The sequence below is a fragment of the Oncorhynchus tshawytscha genome, linkage group LG03, assembly GCF_018296145.1.
Source record: "Oncorhynchus tshawytscha isolate Ot180627B linkage group LG03, Otsh_v2.0, whole genome shotgun sequence".
Taxonomy (NCBI): domain Eukaryota; kingdom Metazoa; phylum Chordata; class Actinopteri; order Salmoniformes; family Salmonidae; genus Oncorhynchus; species Oncorhynchus tshawytscha.
In genome coordinates this window covers 51,718,777-51,738,501 of record NC_056431.1, presented here as the reverse complement: position 1 = coordinate 51,738,501, position 19,725 = coordinate 51,718,777, and the positions used below count along the sequence as shown (strand labels likewise).

Genomic DNA, 19,725 nt, shown 5'->3' with positions numbered 1-19,725 from the left:
TTTGGATGATCCAGAAGATTGGGAGAATGTCATATGGTCAGATGAAACCAAAATATAACTTTTTGGTAAAAACTCAACCCGTCGTGTTTGGAGGACAAAGAATGCTGAGTTGCATCCAAAGAACACCATACCTACTGTGAAGCATGGGGTGGAAACATCATGCTTTCGGGCTGTTTTTCTGCAAAGGGACCAGGACGACTGATCCGTGTAAAGGAAAGAATGAATGGGGCCATGTATCGTGAGATTTTGAGTGAAAACCTCCTTCCATCAGCAAGGGCATTGAAGATGAAACGTGGCTGGGTCTTTCAGCATGACAATGATCCCAAACACACTGCCCGGGCAATGAAGGAGTGGCTTCGTAAGAAGCATTTCAAGGTCCTGGAGTGGCCTAGCCAGTCTCCAGATCTCAACCCCATAGAAAATCTTTGGAGGGAATTGAAAGTCTGTGTTGCCCAGCAACAACCCCAAAACATCACTGCTCTAGAGGAGATCTGCATGGAGGAATGGGCCAAAATACCAGCAACAGTGTGTGAAAACCTTGTAAAGACTTACAGAAAACGTTTGACCTCTGTCATTGCCAACAAAGGGTATATAACAAAGTATTGAGATAAACTTTTGTTATTGACCAAATACTTATTTTCCACCATAATTTGCAAATAAATTCATTAAAAATCCTACAATGTGATTTTCTGGATTTTTTTTTCTCATTTTGTCTGTCATCGTTGAAGTGTATGATGAAAATTACAGGCCTCTCTCATCTTTTTAAGTGGGAGAACTTGCACAATTGGTGGCTGACTAAATACTTTTTTGCCCCAGTGTAAATATTTTAAAAAGGAAATTACGTCAAACCTCCTTCGGTTCTGATTGAATGGGTTCGTGGGCCAGATCCGTAGTTTGTCCACCCCTGTTTAGATGATGTTTTCTATTGCCACTCAGACACACTGGTTTGGGAAGGGCTGGCAGGGCCCACGGGATGACTCAGATCTCACACTGCAGCAGCAGGACTCAGACTTCATGAGAGAATCCTGACTCCGACAGGAGTAAATAGAAAGAAGAAGAAATATGGTCATAAATAACCATACCCATAGAGATATATTTTTTAAATATGTAGAATTATATTTATTAATTTTTTTAACTCCTTTTCCCTATAGGCTAACACTAGAATGAAAATTGCAGGTAGTTTCTCACATAGAAACATGCTGAGGGAAATGGATTCTTTCTAGTTAATGGCATCTCTCTGGTTACACTGTCTGGCTACATTGCATCTGTTGTCTATATGCATAATGTGATATTAATGTTTCATGTTTCCCTCCTGATCCTCTCTTCAGGTTAATACACGCCGGTCAGCTGCTGAATGGTTTGGCTGGTCCAACCATAATGAGTGCCGGCCCCCTCCTCTCCACCACATGGTTCGCTCCCGACCAAAGAGCCACAGCCACCGCTGTCGCCTCATTGGTGAGCTACCTGGGGGCGGCATGCTCCTTCATTGTCGGCCCACTGCTTGTGCCCGCCCCCAACGACACCACACGTGCCATGGTGAACCGAGCCGACGTCTCGACAGACACCCAGATGAACCACATACGAGACAGAATCCAACTGGTTTTGTATGCAGGTACTGATGTTCTAATATCTTATGTAGCTGTAATGTATGCATTCATAAAGCTTTTATAAGGAGCCATACTGTGAAGTGTTATTCAGATACATAAGAGACAAGATCCAAATGGTTATGTATGCAGGCAGGTACTGAGAAAAAGAAATGCGGTCTCTACCTCACTTTGAAACACTGGCGCATACTGAAGATGAGAAGATATTCAGCAACTCTATGGCTCAATTGAGTAGCTGAATATCTTCTCATGTTATGTATGCAGGTAGGTACTGACAGCACCGCAGCCTCTCAGTCATTCATCATTACCCAACAGGAATCAATAGCAGATAATCTCTGGATCATGTCTGCCCTGTCTAGTCCAGGGAGAGAAATACAATCAGCTGAAAGTGATGCGACTGTCTGTCTCATCACGCAAATATCAGACTCAAACGTCTCAACAATATAACATTCCGAACAGAACTGGCTGCCATAAAAAGATGGAGGCTTAGCCTGTTCTGCTTAACTGATTCAGAAAATGAAAGCATTTAAAGAAAGAAAAAAACATCATCCCCAACAATAGTAGATTGAGGCTTTGTGTTAACTATTAGTATTACATTTCAAAGGACAAAACTGACACATTTCCTGAACTGAGAGCTTTAGAGGTCAGAAAGCATTTAGATGGAATTAAATTCATTGACGTTTTCCTCCTGCTCCTCTGAGGAGAATAAATTATACACTTCCGCAGTCACACCTGCACTACTGAAAAGCAGCAATCAACAGTTGTGCCAAGTGTTTTGGTTTGAAAAATCAATGTGATCTGGCATGGACCCTGTCCTGTGCCAGCCAGAGAGTAAAAATGCAGCTGCTGTCCAATCAAACTGCACATTATGATAGGAAAAAGCATGATTTATGATTCTGGTGGTACTTTTTGGGAAATGGACAGACTAAAAATGCTGTGGACTTTCAAAGAGAAATGGGTCCTGTTTGGTTGCCCTGGCCAGGCCAAGCCCAGTGAAAGGGGTTGGGGGATTTAGGAGCTTGTCTGGAAGGCAGGGTCTTTAGGGCATGCTGACAGAGAGAGTATCAGAGACCTCTAAAGTCTCTGTGCCAGCTGAGTGATGTAGTCCCAGGCCCAGCTCTCTGATAAGCCACTTGTCTCTTAATTGACTAATCTGGGCATCTGCAATAGAGCAGGCCTGGAACTCTACAGTGCCTTCAGGAAGTGTTCATACCCCTTTATTCCACATTTTGTTGTTACAGCCTGAATTCAAAATTGATTAAATATATCCCCCCACCTTTCTACGCACAGTACCCCAGAATGACAAAGTGAAAACATGTTTTTAGAAATGTTAGCAAATTTATTGAAAATTAAATACAGAAACATTTCATTTACATAAGGATTCACGCCCCTGAGTCAATACGTTCAGTACCTTCAGCTGCGATTACAGCTGTGAGTCTTTCTGGGTAAGTCTGTAAGAGCTTTCCACACCTGGATTGTGCAACTTTTGCCCATTATTCTTTTCAAAATTCTTCAAGCTCTGTCAAATTGGTTGTTGATCATTGCTAGACAACCATTTTCAGGTATTACCATAGATTTTTAAGTAAATTGAAGTCAAATCTGTAACTCGGCCACCCACATTCACTGTCTTCTTGGTGCAACTCCAGTGTAGATTTGGCCTTGTCTCTTAGGTTATTATCCCGCTGAAAGGTCAGTTTGTCTCCCAGTCGTGGAAAGCAGACTGAACCAGATTTTCCACTAGGAATTTGCCTGTGCTTAGCTCCATTCTGTTTATTTTTTTATACTGAAAACTCCCTAGTCCTTAATGATTACAAACATACACATGACATGATACAGCCACCACTGTGCTTGAAAATATGGAGAGTAGTAGTCTGTAATATGTTGTGTTGGATTTGCCACATGCATAACACACACTTTTACTTTAGTGCCTTATTACAACAGGATACAGGTTTTGGAATATTTGTCTTCTGTACAGGCTTCCTTCTTTTCTCTGTCATTTAGGTTAGTATTGTGGAGTAACTACAATGTTGTTGATCCATCCTCAGTTTTCTCTTATCACAGACATTCAACTTTTGCAACTGTTTTAAAGTCACCATTGGCCTCATGGTGAAATCCTTGAGAGGTTTCCTTCCTTTCCAGAAACTGAATTAGGAAGGACGCCTGTATCTTTGTAATGACTGGGTATATTGATACGCCACCCGATATTCAATCTCTGCTTTATTTTTATTTATTTAGCTATCTACCAATAGGTGCCCTTCTTTACAAGGCATTGGAAAACCTCCCTGGTCTTTGTGGTTGAATCTGTGTTTGAAATTCACTGCTCGACTGAGGGACCTTACAGGTAATTGTATGTGTGGGGTACAGAGATGAGGTAGTCATTCAAAAATCATTGTTAAACATTATTATGCCACACAGAGTGAGTCCATGCAACTTATTCAAATCAAATAGTATTTGTGACATGCGCCGAATACAAGAGGTGTAGACTTTATAGTGAAATGCTTACTTAACCAACAATGCAGTTTTAAGAAAATTCCCCACCCCAAAAAGTAAGAGATACAAATAACAAATAGCCTGGGTAGCCATTTGATTAGATGTTCAGGAGTCTTATGGCTTGGGGCTAGAAGCTGTTTAGAAGCCTCTTGGACCTAGACATGGCGCTCCGGTACCGCTTGCAGTGTGGTAGCAGAGAGAACAGTCTATGACTAGGGTGGCTGGAGTCTTTGACAATTTATAGGGCCTTCCTCTGACACCGCCTGGTATGGAGGTCCTGGATGGCAGGAAGCTTGGCCCCGGTGATGTACTGGGCCGTATGCACTACCCTCTGTAGTGCCTTGCGGTTGGAGGCCGAGCAGTTGCCATACATGGCAGTGATGCAACCCATCAGGATGCTCTCGATGGTGCAGCTGTAAAACCTCTTGAGGATCTAAGGACCCATGCCAAATCTTTTCAGTATCCTGAGGGGGAATGGGCATTGCCGTGCCCTTTTCACGACTGTCTTGGTGTGTTTGGACCATGTTAGTTTGTTGGTGATGTGGACACCAAGGAACTTGAAGCTCTCAACCTGCTCCACTACAGCCTCGTCGATGAGAATGGTGGCATGCACGGCCCTCCTTTTCCTGTAGTCCACAATCATCTCCTTTGTCTTGATCATGTTGAGGGAGAAGTTGTTTTCCTTGCACCACACAGCCAGGTCTCTGACCTTCTCCCTATAGGCTGTCTCATCGTTGTCGGTGATCAGGCCTACCAGTGTTGTCATCGGCAAACTTAATGATGGTGTTGGAGTCGTGCAGTCATGAGTGAACAGGGAGTACAGGAGGGGACTGAGCACGCACCCCTGAGGGGCCCCCGTGTTGAAGATCAGCGTGGCAGTTGTGTTGTTACCTACCCTTACCACTTGGGGGTGGCCCGTCAGGAAGTCCCGGATCTGGTTGCAGAGGGAGGTGTTTAGTCCCAGGGTCCTTAGTTTAGTGATGAGCTTTGAGGGCACTATGGTGTTGAATGCTGAGCTGTCAATGAATAGCATTCTCACATAGGTGTTCCTTTTGTCCAGGTGGGAAAGGGCAGTATGGAGTGCAATAGAGATTGCATCATCTGTGGATCTGTTGGTACAGTATACAAATTGGAGTGTGTTAGGGTTTCTGGGATGATGGTGTTGATGTTAGCCATTACCAGCCTTTCAAAGCATTTAATGGCTACAGACCTGAGTGCTACGTGTCGGTAGTAATTTAGGTAGGTTACCTTCGTGTTCTTGGACACAGGGACTATGATGGTCTGCTTGAAACATGTTGGTATTACATACTCAGACAGGAAGAGGTTGAAAATGTCAGTGAAAACACTTTCCAGTTGTTCAGCTCGGAGTACACGTCCTAGTAATACGTCTGGCCCTGCGGCCGTGTGAATGTTGACCTGTTTTAAGGTCTTACTCTCATCGGCTGCGGAGATCGTGATCACACAGTCGTCTGGAACAGCTGATGCTCTTATGCATGTTTCAGTGTTACTTGCCTCGAAGCGAGCCTTATTATGTGACATGTTAAGCACATTTCTACTCCTGAACTTATTTAGGCCATAACAAAGGGGCTGAATTCTTATTGATTCAAGACATTTCAGCTTTTCATTTTTTATACATTTCTAAAAACATAATTTTACTTTGACTTTATTGGATATTGTGTGTAGGCCAGTAACAAAATATCTAAATTTAATCCATTTTAAATTCAGGCTGTAACACAATAAAATGTGTAAAAGGTTAAGAGGTGTGAATAGTTTCTGAAGGCACGTATGTCCTCAGGTTCTGTGCTCTGCCAGTCCTACACAGTTCTATCTCAAAGTAGGGTGGAATCAGAGACATGTGATTCTGGGTGGAATGGTTTTGGTGACACATTGACTGAGTTCAGGTAGGTAGTAAACCAATAATAACCCTTCTATTTGACTGTGTTAATAAGCTACTGATCTGTATTTTCCTGTGTCTCTGTGTCCCTCCTGACATAAAGAGTTTGGTGTGGTGGCGATGCTGTTTGCTGCGGTGCTGCTCTACTTCCCCTCCCGACCCCCCATGCCTCCCAGTGTGGCTGCTGCCAGCCAGAGACTCAGCTACAGGAGCAGCATCTGCAGACTACTCAGGTATGTACTGTCGGGTCCTTTGCCATCATCACACACCTTAAGTGGTCATTTTTTTATTAGACCTTAAAACGATTAAAATGATTCATCACAACTGTCACAAAAGGGCCTGGGGTGTCCTCGGTCGCCTCTCAACATGCCTTGTCCTGTTTTAACTTTGAGATGAGGAAGGAATGAATGGGTCTGTTTGATTAGTGGGTATGGAGAAATTAAATGAAGGGGTCTTGTTCCTCTGCCATGTGCCATCTGTTGGGCCTGCTGGTTAATGTGCATCAAAGACATCCTCTCTCCCCCTAGATTAATTACACAGTCATAAGATTCCCCTGGCCCTGCTGAATAAATAGATCATCATCATCCTCTTCTCCTCATCCACACATAGTCAGGGAAGGCCATGGTCATGTAACATGCTCATACAGCCTGCATTCAGAATGCACTGTCTGTGGGCCGGGGATCACGCGCTGGGCTGTGGACAGACTGCCAGTGAGCAGGCTGGTTGAACTCCCTACAGTCCACCCCACCAGCCAGACGGAGCACTCTTTCTTTTTCTCTCTCTTCCTCTCTATCTCTCTTATTCTTTTTCTCATTCTCTCTTGCTCTGTCCTTTTCTCTCCCTCTGTCTATCACTTGCTCACTCACTCACTCACTATCTCTCTCTCTCTCTCTCTCTCTCTCTCTCCTCCCCCCCTCCCTCCCTAGTTCTCACTGACTCTCTCTGATTAACAATAACAAACTCCCTGCAAAGCACACAGCTTCAAGAGAGGGATAATACCAGTCAAGCTGACATAAACCCAATGAAGACACTGTCTGATGCACGCATGCATACACACACACACACACACACACACATCTGGAGTCCCACTGATAGGCAGCCTTCCAGTGGCCAGTCTGACCTATTTCACACTCAAGCAGCATCAGTAGCTGTCTGGCTGAGGATTGTAGACGGAAGGGAAAAAATAAAAGCTTGGCCTTATGTGTGTAAGTTCCACTCTTCAAAGAAAGATAAACTTGGGTTAGCAGCAACATTCTGTTTTCTGAATTTAGCTAGGTCTTGAGTTGTATCCTTCCTTCTAAGCCAGACTTTCCACTTCTGTTGTACCAGTGTTTCCCAGAGTTAGCTAGGTCTTGAGTTGTATCCTTCCTTCTAAGCCAGACTTTCCACTTCTGTTGTACCAGTGTTTCCCAGAGTTAGCTAGGTCTTGAGTTGTATCCTTCCTTCTAAGCCAGACTTTCCACTTCTGTTGTACCAGTGTTTCCCAGAGTTAGCTAGGTCTTGAGTTGTATCCTTCCTTCTAAGCCAGCCTTTCCACTTCTGTTGTACCAGTGTTTCCCAGAGTTAGCTAGGTCTTGAGTTGTATCCTTCCTTCTAAGCCAGCCTTTCCACTTCTGTTGTACCAGTGTTTACCAGTGTTTCCCAGAGTTAGCTAGGTCTTGAGTTGTATCCTTCCTTCTAAGCCAGACTTTCCACTTCTGTTGTACCAGTGTTTCCCAGAGTTAGCTAGGTCTTGAGTTGTATCCTTCCTTCTAAGCCAGCCTTTCCACTTCTGTTGTACCAGTGTTTCCCAGAGTTAGCTAGGTCTTGAGTTGTATCCTTCCCTCTAAGCCAGCCTTTCCACTTCTGTTGTACCAGTGTTTCCCAGAGTTAGCTAGGTCTTGAGTTGTATCCTTCCTTCTAAGCCAGCCTTTCCACTTCTGTTGTACCAGTGTTTCCCAGAGTTAGCTAGGTCTTGAGCTGGATTCTAAGCCACCACTTTTGCCCTTTCTTCCACTCCTGTTGGTGAGAGAGTTTGAACCATAGTTAATGATCTGGAGCTTGATGGGTTACCCCATCTGTTCAGGTCTGATGCAGAGCCTCATCACAACACAGAGCAGGGGTGTGTCCCAAATGGCACCACATTCCCTTTATAGTGCACTACTTTTGACCAGGGTCTAAAGACCTCTGGTCTAAAGTAACGCACTAATAGGGAATACGGTGCCGTTTGGGCAGGTTGACGTTTGTCATGAAGCCAAGCTTCTGGGAGACCGCGATGGCTGTCTTTTGATTTGTCAAGAATCTTGCCCTGGAGGCAGAACTGAGCGAGTTCTGCTAGACTGTGCCGCTGCAAAATCAAAAATTGAAATTCCTGAAACCAAAATGAGCTTTTTGGTCTTAATTTAGGGTTAGGTGATGGTTTGGTTTAAAATCTGATGTTATAACAGTGGCTGTGCCAGCTAGGGACCACTCTGCAGAGCTGCCTCCAGTACACGAGTCTTGACAATAAATGCCAACCTTCGTCATTTGGGACACAGCCCAGCTCTCCACACATGTAGAGAAGTTCTCAGTACTACCTGACAACTACTCTTGGAATAGTAATGACGTTAGTTAGCAGCATTAGTATTACTAATGGTCCCACTATAATTATTTACAAATGATTTATTTACACAAGAAAATACAAAACAAAAGGATGAAGGTTTAAAAGGCAATCTAAAAGAATATGCAGGAGAGGTAAGAAACCCAGACAGGCTTGTAGGCACCTCCCTTTCAATGTTTAGAAAACAAAACCATACAAAAATAAGTAGCAAAATAGATGATGAACAAGCGGGTAAAGAAGTCAAAAGAAAATTCAAGTACAGTGCATAGAGTTGCAGTGCTTGAGGTGTTCCAGGAAACTGTTCCAAAAACCTATGTAGGAGATGGACCTCTGTAGGAGATGGACCTCTGTAGGAGATGGACCTCTGTAGGAGATGGGCCTCTGTGGGAGATGGGCCTCTGTGGGAGATGGGCCTCTGTGGGAGATGGGCCTCTGTGGGAGATGGGCCTCTGTGGGAGATGGACCTCTGTGGGAGATGGACCTCTGTAGGAGATGGACCTCTGTAGGAGATGGAAAATTGGCCTAGTCTTCTACGGGAAAAAGAGGTGTGGAGATCGGTGTCAGTTCTAGTGGACTAGTGGTGGACCTGAGTATTAAATGTGAATAGCAATTTGAAAAGAAACAGGGAGTAGATTTGTTTTTTAATGTAAATACAAACAGACAGAATTGAAGTTGGTTGATGTCATAAATGAAGATTTTAAAGCTATGGAAAGGAACTGGCACAGCTGTCTGAGTGAGTTGTATGAGTCATTTTGCCTAGGAAGGTTCTATCCTGCTCATTCTGATGCATTGAACTCCAGCCAAGACCTGCCAAGGACAAATGGCACTTAGCTGATGATGCTGCTGGCTTCGTGGCTCCCCAGAATATTTCACCCTCCAGCGCTTTGCCCTGTGCTGTGCTTATTTTGGCTGAGTCCCAAATAGCACCCTATTCCCTATATAGTGCACCACTTTTGACCAGAGCCCTATGGGCTATAGTGCATTACATAGAGAATAGGGTGCCATTTGGGACAAAACCTTACTATACAGTAATCTAAATAAGCTGTGGGCCGGAAAAAGGTGCAAGTATATTGATTTCCCGCCGGCCGCCATCACAGCAAGGTTAATAATACAGTAGCAGCTGGTAGCTGGAGAGAGAGGGCAAGTCACTTTTATGAGTCTATAACACTCTCTCTCGTCTAGACTCCTCCAAGCCCAAGTACCACAGGACAGGGTACTGGGGTACACTCTCTTACAGTGGATAGGAGTAGGAGTGCCAATCCAGGATCAGTTTTGCCTCATTGATTGTAATGAATGGACAGGGGTGACCTGATCCTCAGCAATCCTACTGTTGATACTAGAGGTCGACCGATTAATCGGAATGGCTGATTAATTAGGGACGATTTCAAGTCCAACAATCGGAAATCTGTATTTTTGGGCTCTAATTTGGCCGTTTTTTTTTCTTTTTTTTTCTTTTCTTTACACCTTTATATAATCTTTATTTAACTAGGCAAGTCAGTTAAGAACACATTCTTATTTTCAATGACGGCCTAGGAACGGTGGGTTAACTGCCTCGTTCAGGGGCAGAACGACAGATTTTCACCTTGTCAGCTCGGGTGATCCAATCACCTGTCTCTCGTTGCACTCCACAAGGAGACTGCCTGTTACGCGCATGCAGTAAGCCAAGGTAAGTTGCTAGCTAGCATTAAACTTATCTTATAAAAAACAATCAATCAATCAATCAATCATAATCACTAGTTAACTACACATGGTTGATGATATTACTAGTTTATCTAGCATGTCCTGCGTGGCATATAATCTGACTGAGCATACAACAAACATCACTTTCGTGTGTTTTGCCAGCAGCTTTTCGTTGTGTGTCAAGCATTGCGCTGTTTATGACTTCAAGCCTATCAACTCCTGAGATGAGGCTGTTGTAACCGATGTGAAATGGCTAGCTAGTTAGCGGGGTGCGCGCTAATAGCGTTTCAAACGTCACTCGCTCTGAGACTTGGAGTGGTTGTTCCCCTTGCTCTGCATGGGTAACGCTGCTTCGAGGGTGGCTGTTGTCGTTGTGTCCCTGGTTCGAGCCCAGGGAGGAGCGAGGAGAGGGACGGAAGCTATACTGTTACACTGGCAATACTAAAGTGCCTTTAAGAACATCCAATAGTCAAAGGTTAATGAAATACAAATGTTATATAGGGAAATAGTCCTATAATTCCTATAATAACTACAACCTAAAACTTCTTACCTGGGAATATTGTAGACTCATGCTAAAAGGAACCACCAGCTTTCATATGTTCTCATGTTCTGAGCAAGGAAATTAAACGTAAGCTTTCTTACATGGCACATATTGCACTTTTACTTTCTACTTCAACACTTTGTTTTTGCATTATTTAAATAAAATTGAACGTGTTTCATTATTTATTTGAGGCTAAATTGATTTTACTGATGTATTATACACTGCTCAAAAAATAAAGGGAACACTTAAATAACACAATGTAACTCCAAGTCAATCACACAATCAACAGGTGGAAATTATAGGCAATTAGCAAGACACCCCCAATAAAGGAGTGGTTCTGCAGGTGATAACCACAGAACACTTCTCAGTTCCTATGCTTCCTGGCTGATGTTTTGGTCACTTTTGAATGCTGGCGGTGCTTTCACTCTAGTGGGGTAGCATGAGACGGAGTCTACAACCCACACAAGTGGCTCAGGTAGTGCAGCTCATCCAGGATGGCACATCAATGCGAGCTGTGGCAAGAAGGTTTGCTGTGTCTGTCAGCGTAGTGTCCAGAGCATGGAGGCGCTACCAGGAGACAGGCCAGTACATCAGGAGATATGGAGGAGGCCGTAGGAGGGCAACAACCCAGCAGCAGGACTGCTACCTCTGCCTTTGTGCAACGAGAAGCAGGAGGAGCACTGCCAGAGCCCTGCAAAATGACCTCCAGCAGGCCACAAATGTGCATGTGTCTGATCAAACGGTCAGAAACAGACTCCATGAGGGTGGTATGAGGGCCCAACGTCCACAGGTGGGGGTTGTGCTTACAGCCCAACACCGTGCAGGACATTTGGCATTTGCCAGAGAACACCAAGATTGGCAAATTCGCCACTGGCGCCCTGTGCTCTTCACAGATGAAAGCAGGTTCACACTGAGCACATGTGACAGAGTCTGGAGACGCCATGGAGAACGTTCTGCTGCCTGCAACATCCTCCAGCATGACCGGTTTGGCGGTGGGTCAGTCATGGTGTGGGGTGGCATTTCTTTGGGGGGCCGCACAGCCCTCCATGTGCTCGCCAGAGGTAGCCTGACTGCCATTAGGTACCGAGATGAGATCCTCAGACCCCTTGTGAGACCATATGCTGGTGCGGTTGGCCCTGGGTTTCTCCTAATGCAAGACAATGCTAGACCTCATGTGGCTGGAGTGTGTCAGCAGTTCCTGCAAGAGGAAGGCATTGATGCTATGGACTGGCCCGCCCGTTCCCCAGACCTGAATCCAATTGAGCACATCTGGGACATCATGTCTCGCTCCATCCACCAACGCCACGTTGTACCACAGACTGTCCAGGAGTTGGCGGATGCTTTAGTCCAGGCCTGGGAGGAGATCCCTCAGGAGACCATTCGCCACCTCATCAGGAGCATGCCCAGGCGTTGTAGGGAGGTCATACAGGCACGTGGAGGCCACACAAACTACTGAGCCTCATTTTGACTTGTTTTAAGGACATTACATCAAAGTTGGATCAGCCTGTAGTGTGGTTTTCCACTTTAATTTTGAGTGTGACTCCAAATCCAGACCTCCATGGGTTGATAAATTTGATTTCCATTGATAATTTTTGTGTGATTTTGTTGTCAGCACATTCAACTATGTAAAGAAAAAAGTATTTAATAAGAATATTTCATTCATTCAGATCTAGGATGTGTTATTTTAGTGTTCCCTTTATTTTTTTGAGCAGTGTATTAAGTTAAAATAAGTGTTCATTCAGTATTGTTGTATTTGTCATTATTACAAATAAAATAAGAAAACCGGCCGATTAATCGGTATCGGCCCTTTTTGGGCCCCCAATAATCGGTATCGGCGTTAAAAACCATAATCGGTCGACCTCTAGTTGATACTTACAATACATCCCCTAGTCTGTTTTCCTGTCCGTCTGTCTCTTCAGAGTTTGTTTATCCCAGTTTCATCTCAGCACAGACTGAGGTAATCAGCTGAGAGAGTTAAGAGTGGTGCCAGCCCATCATGCTTTATTAGCATTTATACGAGTGTCTCGCCAATCACCAGGCCTGTGTAGCCAGGAGTGTGTGTGTGTCTGTGTATCTGAACACAGAGAGAAGACTCCCCCTAACAGAGGAGCCCCCCCCCCCCAACCCTCCGTCTCAACTAGCTGCTAACACTGTCTGTCTGGCACCCCTCCAATCACTCTCTGCCCAATTACAATCATCCATAACACCTTGTTCTCATCACTGCCGCCTCCACCCCAAAACCCTGTCCCTGCCATGTCGCTGATTTAATTTGAGGACCATCACTTCACCCCTCTCTAACAGCACCATTAAATCTCCAGCCTTCTGGTCTGACAGTGACAGCAGCCGTCATAGAAGGGGAAATCTCTCTCTCTCTCTCTCTCTCTCTCTCTCTCTCTCTCTCTCTCTCTCTCTCTCTCTCTCTCTCTCTCTCTCTCTCTCTCTCTCTCTCTCTCTCTCTCTCTCTCTCTCTCTCTCTCTCTCTCTCTCTCTCTCTCTCTCTCTCTCTCTCTCTCTCTCTCTCTCTCTCTCTCTCTCTCTCTCTCTCTCTCAGGACTGTTTGTTTTCCTAGCTTCTGTTCAGGATGGACGGCTGGCGTTTACTCATGCATTTGTTCATGACATCCATTGATATGCCTGCTGCGTCCTGTATGTATCTCGGAGGGACATCTGGCGAATGCTTAAGGCGTTCCTCATCCTCAGGGAGGGAGGGGGGATGAAAATCTAGTTCACAGACTTAGACTTGAAAGTCTATTGTTTTGTTTCAAACTGAGTTGAGGAGGAAACCTGTCCCAAGTTGCTGCATAGCACTATATGACATCAATGTATTCCTCTGGCACTTTAGACAGCAATGTTGCAGTTTTATTCTCCTTGAAGAGAACCTCCACAGAGATACAGATTCATAGAGCACATTGATGGACAAACAACCAGCATCGTGGTCATGATCTTGATTAGCATCTTGTAAAATTCATGCTTGAGAATAACCCACCTCTTAGTGGTTTGTCAGTGTTTACAAAGACTGACAGACCTGGCCAAAGTCAACATTGATATGACCAACTCCAACAATTTATATTAGATTTACCCCTGATCTCTCATCTCAGACTGTTACTTGGCCAGAGACCACACAAAATTAGCTTTTGTTCCATATTGTAAGCATCTCACTTAGTTCCCTTGTTTGAGCGATGCCTTGGTTCTACCCGATACACCCTCTTAATGTCTCAATGGCAGAGCATAAACCTAGAACGTTCTCATAACCATCAACAAACTGTTTACAGCAGGTGGTAAATGTGTCGTTTGTAGACCCACAGAGGAATCAGGGCTGGGGAATTGATTTAAATGGGATTGGCTTAATCTACTTGAAAGCAAAAGCGATAATGCCACTATCTGGTCTGGGAAAGTATGCCTGTGGGGGACGTTAGATGGGGCATTAGATGGAGCTAAATAGTTTTTGACTTTGGAATGACCTTCCTTCCAGGGATCTTTTGATTCACAGAACAATCGGAGTTAGTCATTGTCTCGGATCATCATCTCAGATGTGAAATTACTTTATTTGTGGACATGCTACTATTGCCAAACCCATTAATATGAATAAATACATGATTAAGTAGATCAGTTAATTCTATTGTTCTGAGCCTCGGCTGATTCATCAGTTTAGCGCGTCTGTGTGTGGTTGGTGTCACCTCATCAAAGGATCTTGGTTCTTCATCTCAATCTCATTTCATAGCTGTTGTTCTCCCCTGTATTCAAACCTCATCATGGTGTCACCTCCAGCCTAGCCCTGCCAGCCTGCCAGGCAGCTCTTCTCTTCCTGGTTCTTGACCAGGTGTTTATCTCTCTGTCACTACACTGAGGTGGGATCGATCCTCCCTGACAATAAGAGATGCTGTGTGGTGTGGGCTGACAGGATAGGAAAGCAAGAGGTTGTCTGGTGGCAGGTCTCCAGACACTGTCAACCAGAGAGAAGGAAGTTTGCTAGGTTGGGATACTGTAGGACTTGCTGCTAAAAGCCTTTGTTTCTCTCTCTTTCCCTCCAGTAACTTCCGGTTCCTGATGATAGCATTGGCCTACGCGGTGCCTACAGGGGTGGTGGCAGGCTGGTCAGGAGTTCTGGACATGATCCTCACCCCTGCCAGAGTCAGCCAGGTAAGGAACACACACCTGACCCAACACCCATAACATGTCCGCTGAGTTTAGAACATACCAAAGACACAGATTGTCTGTTCCCAATTATCCTAACATTACTCACTTTATTCACTCTGAATGGTAGTACAGTAATAGCAGTTCTGGAAGACAATTTAGACATGTTCAAACTGATCATTACAAAGGGCATTTATTACAACAGAGTATTTATAACATCTGCTTCCAATCTCCTCCAAATGATCTGCTCTGGTACAACACACAATGAAAAGCTTTCAGTGTTGGCGCTCACCTATTGAAGCACTGAAACGGGACTGCTAGCCTTCCTGAAATCATCCCCATCATTCTAAAAGCGCCTGTGATGTGGCAAATTTATGGTGAGGTGTAATTTCCCTTGCTGTAGTGAACGTTTACATGCCAAATAACACTGTATTCCATACATAGTGCACTATGGAGCTTGGTCAAAAGTAGTGCACTATCTAGGGAGTAGGATCCCATTTGGGATTCAGACTCTGTAAATTACCAGGCGGAAATGGATGTTGACTCATAATTAACCCCAGTGGCCCATGCCATACAGTATTGACATAACTTCGAGCACAGCATGGCAACTCAAAATATCTTCTTCACAAATTCCTTTTTACTTTCCCATCCTGGACTCATTAAAAAGCAGCAGGCCCTTGTGAATACCACTTTGAACTTCAAAACCCACCCTCAAAAAATACCTAATTACAAGTTTTTAAAACTATCCTCCATTCCGCATAGGCTTGTTTGGTTGGTTGGTCCGTCCTCTTCCCTCTCCTATCGGACCATCTTCTTCTCTAAGTGTAGCTAACTTTTTAAGGGTCTAATAAAACATGGGTGGAATCCACAGCACATGATTTGCATATGGGAAAATGTGGAGCATGTCAAGAAAGCGAGGCACTTAACACTTTAGATTCATAGCTTAATTAGACCGGCTGCATCTCAGACCCTTCAACAGTACAGGATTAGCATCAGAGATCCAGGATGAGAGAGAACGAGAGGAGAGATGTTGGGATACAGAGCAGAGCACCCTCTACTTTTAACACGATCGCAGTGGCTCAAAGGAGACAAAAGAAGCTTCTTTTCAAGGTTACCATCAGACCGGTACTTGAGAAGAAATCACAAAGCTGTGGGATAACACACACACAACTTCGCTTCGCTATCTTTCCTTTCTGTCAGAACCCACAGGGAGTATCATCAATTCTTTACACGCTTTATGTCTTACAGTTTCATTTGTTGTCAAAAGGAAATGTTAAGGAACTTTTCTCATCCAAGTTGCCTTTATCTGGCTGTCTAAAGATGGTGTCACAAAGATGCTGCCTTACCTAAACTCTGTGCAGAGTTTTTCCCAGGCTCAAAACTTAGAAACGGAGTTGTTACAATGCATCACTACGGCAGCATTCACTCCTCAGAATGTAAAGAGTGTTAAGTTTGACTTTCAGTATGTTTTATGTTTGATCTTGATTTTAGAGTTTCACATTGCACACCACACACTACTGTAAAACACATTAGCCTACCTAACTTACGATCCCATACAGCCTGCAAGGGGCCTTGGCACCAACAAACCATGACCATATTCTGATAAGATGCTATCAGCAGCAACATTCATTGAGGAATACAATGAGGGTAGATATAAGGTGTGAAATGATATCTCTATGGATGTGACAGTCTGACACACATACTAAACATATTTAGGTCGGGGATCAAGAGGAAAACAGTGCTGACAAAGTGGGTGATGTGATACACACACACACACACACACACACACACACACACTCCCTCTTTCCCTCTACACTACATGCTGCGCTGTCCCACTGTCATCCCAGACACTGCGACTCTCTCTCTCACTCTCTGCAGCGAGGCGATCAATACAGAGGCGCTGCTTTAGCCCCTCGTCCCCCTTCACTGCCTTCCAATCACCTCCCAGCTGCTCTCCACTTCTCCACTCAAATGCCACTTGCCAATCTTACTGCTGCCGTGTCCCTCCAGCCATTGCAGCGGCCGTGCTGTTCTCTGCATTCCCATTAACAGGCTCTGTTCTGCAGATATCAAACACTGGTTTCAATCTTCCGCCATGTAGTACATCCACCCACAGGGGAGGGGTGTGTGTGTGCAGACAAAGCAGTCAGTGCATTTTTTTTTTTATACAAAGAAAATCTGTGAAGGTGTCTACTTTGTTTTTCACCCCTGCTTCATCCTGTCTTTCCCAGAACACACAAACCCTCACCTCCACAGTCCCAACCTTCCTCCCAGCCTTCTGAGATGATTTCCTGTTCATTTTGTAGCTGTCCAACCTAAGGTGGTTCACCCACCATTGGCAACAACAGTGTCAACCACCACGCTGCCTAGCTGATGAGTAGTGGCCATTTGCAGTGTATTTAAGGTGACCCTTTCTTCCTGCTGACAGAATGCATTCTGTGACATCCCATAGCGTCCCTCTCCACACAGTGGGTGCATCCCAAATGGCACCCTATTCCCATAGTGCACTACTTTTTACCAGAGGCCTATGTACGGAATAGGGTGCTATTTGGGAAACAACTGGTGTCTTCTCTCCCCACGGGGAAGTGATCCTATAAATAATAGACAAGAATGGGGCAGCAGCTGGGGATATGTCATGAGAGAGTAGTATGCTGGGGACAGGTGGAGGGGATGTGATGGTTGAAGGGGCTGGAGTTTGGGAAGTGACTTGGGAAGGGTGGAGGAGATGAGGCTGAGGTAAACCTGGACTATTGTCTGAACTCTGCAGGAGCCCTCCCTCCCTCCAGACACCCAGCCCAGTGCTTGGCAAGACTGTGTCCTGAGGCACGTAGCTCTGTGTCGCTGTACGTAATTAACATCGCTTTAAGAACAAGGTCCCACACTGCGTTAATCACTCATATGTAATTGCTCCGTTAATGGAGAGTAAACATTAAGTCGCTACGCAGAAAAAAACACTCTGAAAGTTGATACTTCACCTGAAAGCACAGCAGTGGCTTCAGCTTTCTGATTACAGAGAGGCTTTCTGCACTGAGAAAGTCACTGTTGTGAACTCCTGGTACTTTTCCTGATCTAGAGTTACATCTAGCTGTGGTGGTTAATTCTGCTGCCTCCAGACAGACGGTGAACTGTAACCTTTATGCATCTCAGAGAAGGAGTGTTAAGCTAGGATCGATTTTGACATTTAAATAATAATGTATACGAGAGGAAACCTGATCCTAGATTAGCACTCCTACTCTTAAATGCTTTGTGGCTATGGGCCCAGTCAGAGTGGTGGTTGGTTATGCTTCCAGACAGGCAGGCAGGTAGACAGACAGACAGACAGGCAGACAGTGTACCAACTAACTTCCGTGGTGTCTTTTGATGCTATCCGTGGTTACCTCTGAATGAATTAGCATGGCAATGCCATTGTGTTGTGCGACACCCACGGGTAAGTGCCATGATTACTGGCTTAAAAGGCTCAGAAACAAGAGAAAATTGAAGAAAGACAAATAAGTGAATGTGCCAGGAGCCTGAAGCCCTGGCTTCCACACCGTACATAACTTCGGCACGGAAACCATTTCCTGGTTATTGACACAGTAGTAACAACGCGCATGATTATTAAGCTGAGCACGGACAAATCAGGCCTGTACGGCTGCATCTAGGACTGAGCATATTTAAACCAGTTAAACCACACACACACACAAAATGCTATGATCTCTTCCCTGACACTTAAATAGCATGCAGAACGATTTGCATTCAGCTTCACAACCTTTGTTCCTTTTCAAGAAAGTTTCAGAAAAGGCCCCTAGACCACGGATCTCTTCTGTACACGATGCTTTATTCACATGCTGGTCTCATCTTGTTTATACTCACATCTGGCCTCTTTCAACGTGGCTCCTCTTTTTTTCTACCTGAGTTATAGTTTAAGGTAGATTGATGTGAACCCCAGCACACCTTCATTGGCACTCAGCTTCCCCAGAGAGGGGTGTGTGTGTGTGTGTGTGTGTGTGTGTGTGTGTGTGTGTGTGTGTGTGAGAGCGTTTGTGTTTGGGTGACACATTGGCCTCCGTCTGTGATGCAGTCAGTCTCTCATGCTGATGCTGCAGCAGTAGACCCTGGGTCTAGTTCAGGAGGGAACACTGTAGAAAAACATTTTGCAACACAAATCTAACATCTCTCTTCCTATTGGGCAAGTTGTGGTAGTGTTTCCCTGCTTTACTCTGTTTTCTCCCTACAGAACAAGACCCTGGTCATAATGTTAGTTTTTTCTTCTCCATCTGTCAGAGCAGGCGTTTGTCTGTGATGAATCATCACATTGACACCACCAGCCGTTGACTCCCACCACTATCAGAATACAGGGTTGCAATTTACCCTGGGCTTGATTGACCGTTTTCCCCAGTCTTCAGACACAGTGCCTGCTCTCTGTTTAGCCTCGGTCCCCTGAGTCGTGTTTGGCATGCTGAACATGGAATAATGCTCCCCTCTTTCTGTCTCTTGTTCTCGCTTCCACACTCTCTTCCTTGCTATCTCGTTCTCTGTCAATACCCTCATTCTCTCTTGATCTCTCCTTTTGTATCCATCTATCTCTCTCTCTCTCTCTCTCTCTCTCTCTCTCTCTCTCTCTCTCTCTGTCTGTCTCTCAAGGTGGATGCTGGCTGGATCGGGTTCTGGTCCATTGTGGGCGGCTGTGTGTTTGGAGTGGCCATGGCCAGGTAAGCAACAGAAACAGCAGACCATTTCCATGTGATTTAGCATTGTAGCATGACTTGACCTGAATGTGCCCACAGATAACCCCTGATGGGGTGTCAGATATTTGATGTCCTTAA

General features: G+C 44.8%; 1 protein-coding gene across 1 annotated transcript in view; it reads left to right on the top strand.

The window, feature by feature from the left end:
• Positions 1-19,725, top strand: part of LOC112238587 (solute carrier family 49 member 4) — a 65,399-nt gene that overhangs the window by 22,176 nt on the left and 23,498 nt on the right. Inside the window, exons 3-6 of the mRNA XM_024407154.2 lie at positions 1,329-1,612; positions 6,092-6,221; positions 14,818-14,926; positions 19,544-19,611. Coding sequence (XP_024262922.1) covers positions 1,329-1,612; positions 6,092-6,221; positions 14,818-14,926; positions 19,544-19,611 — 591 coding nt within the window. The remainder of the gene's footprint in view (positions 1-1,328; positions 1,613-6,091; positions 6,222-14,817; positions 14,927-19,543; positions 19,612-19,725) is intronic.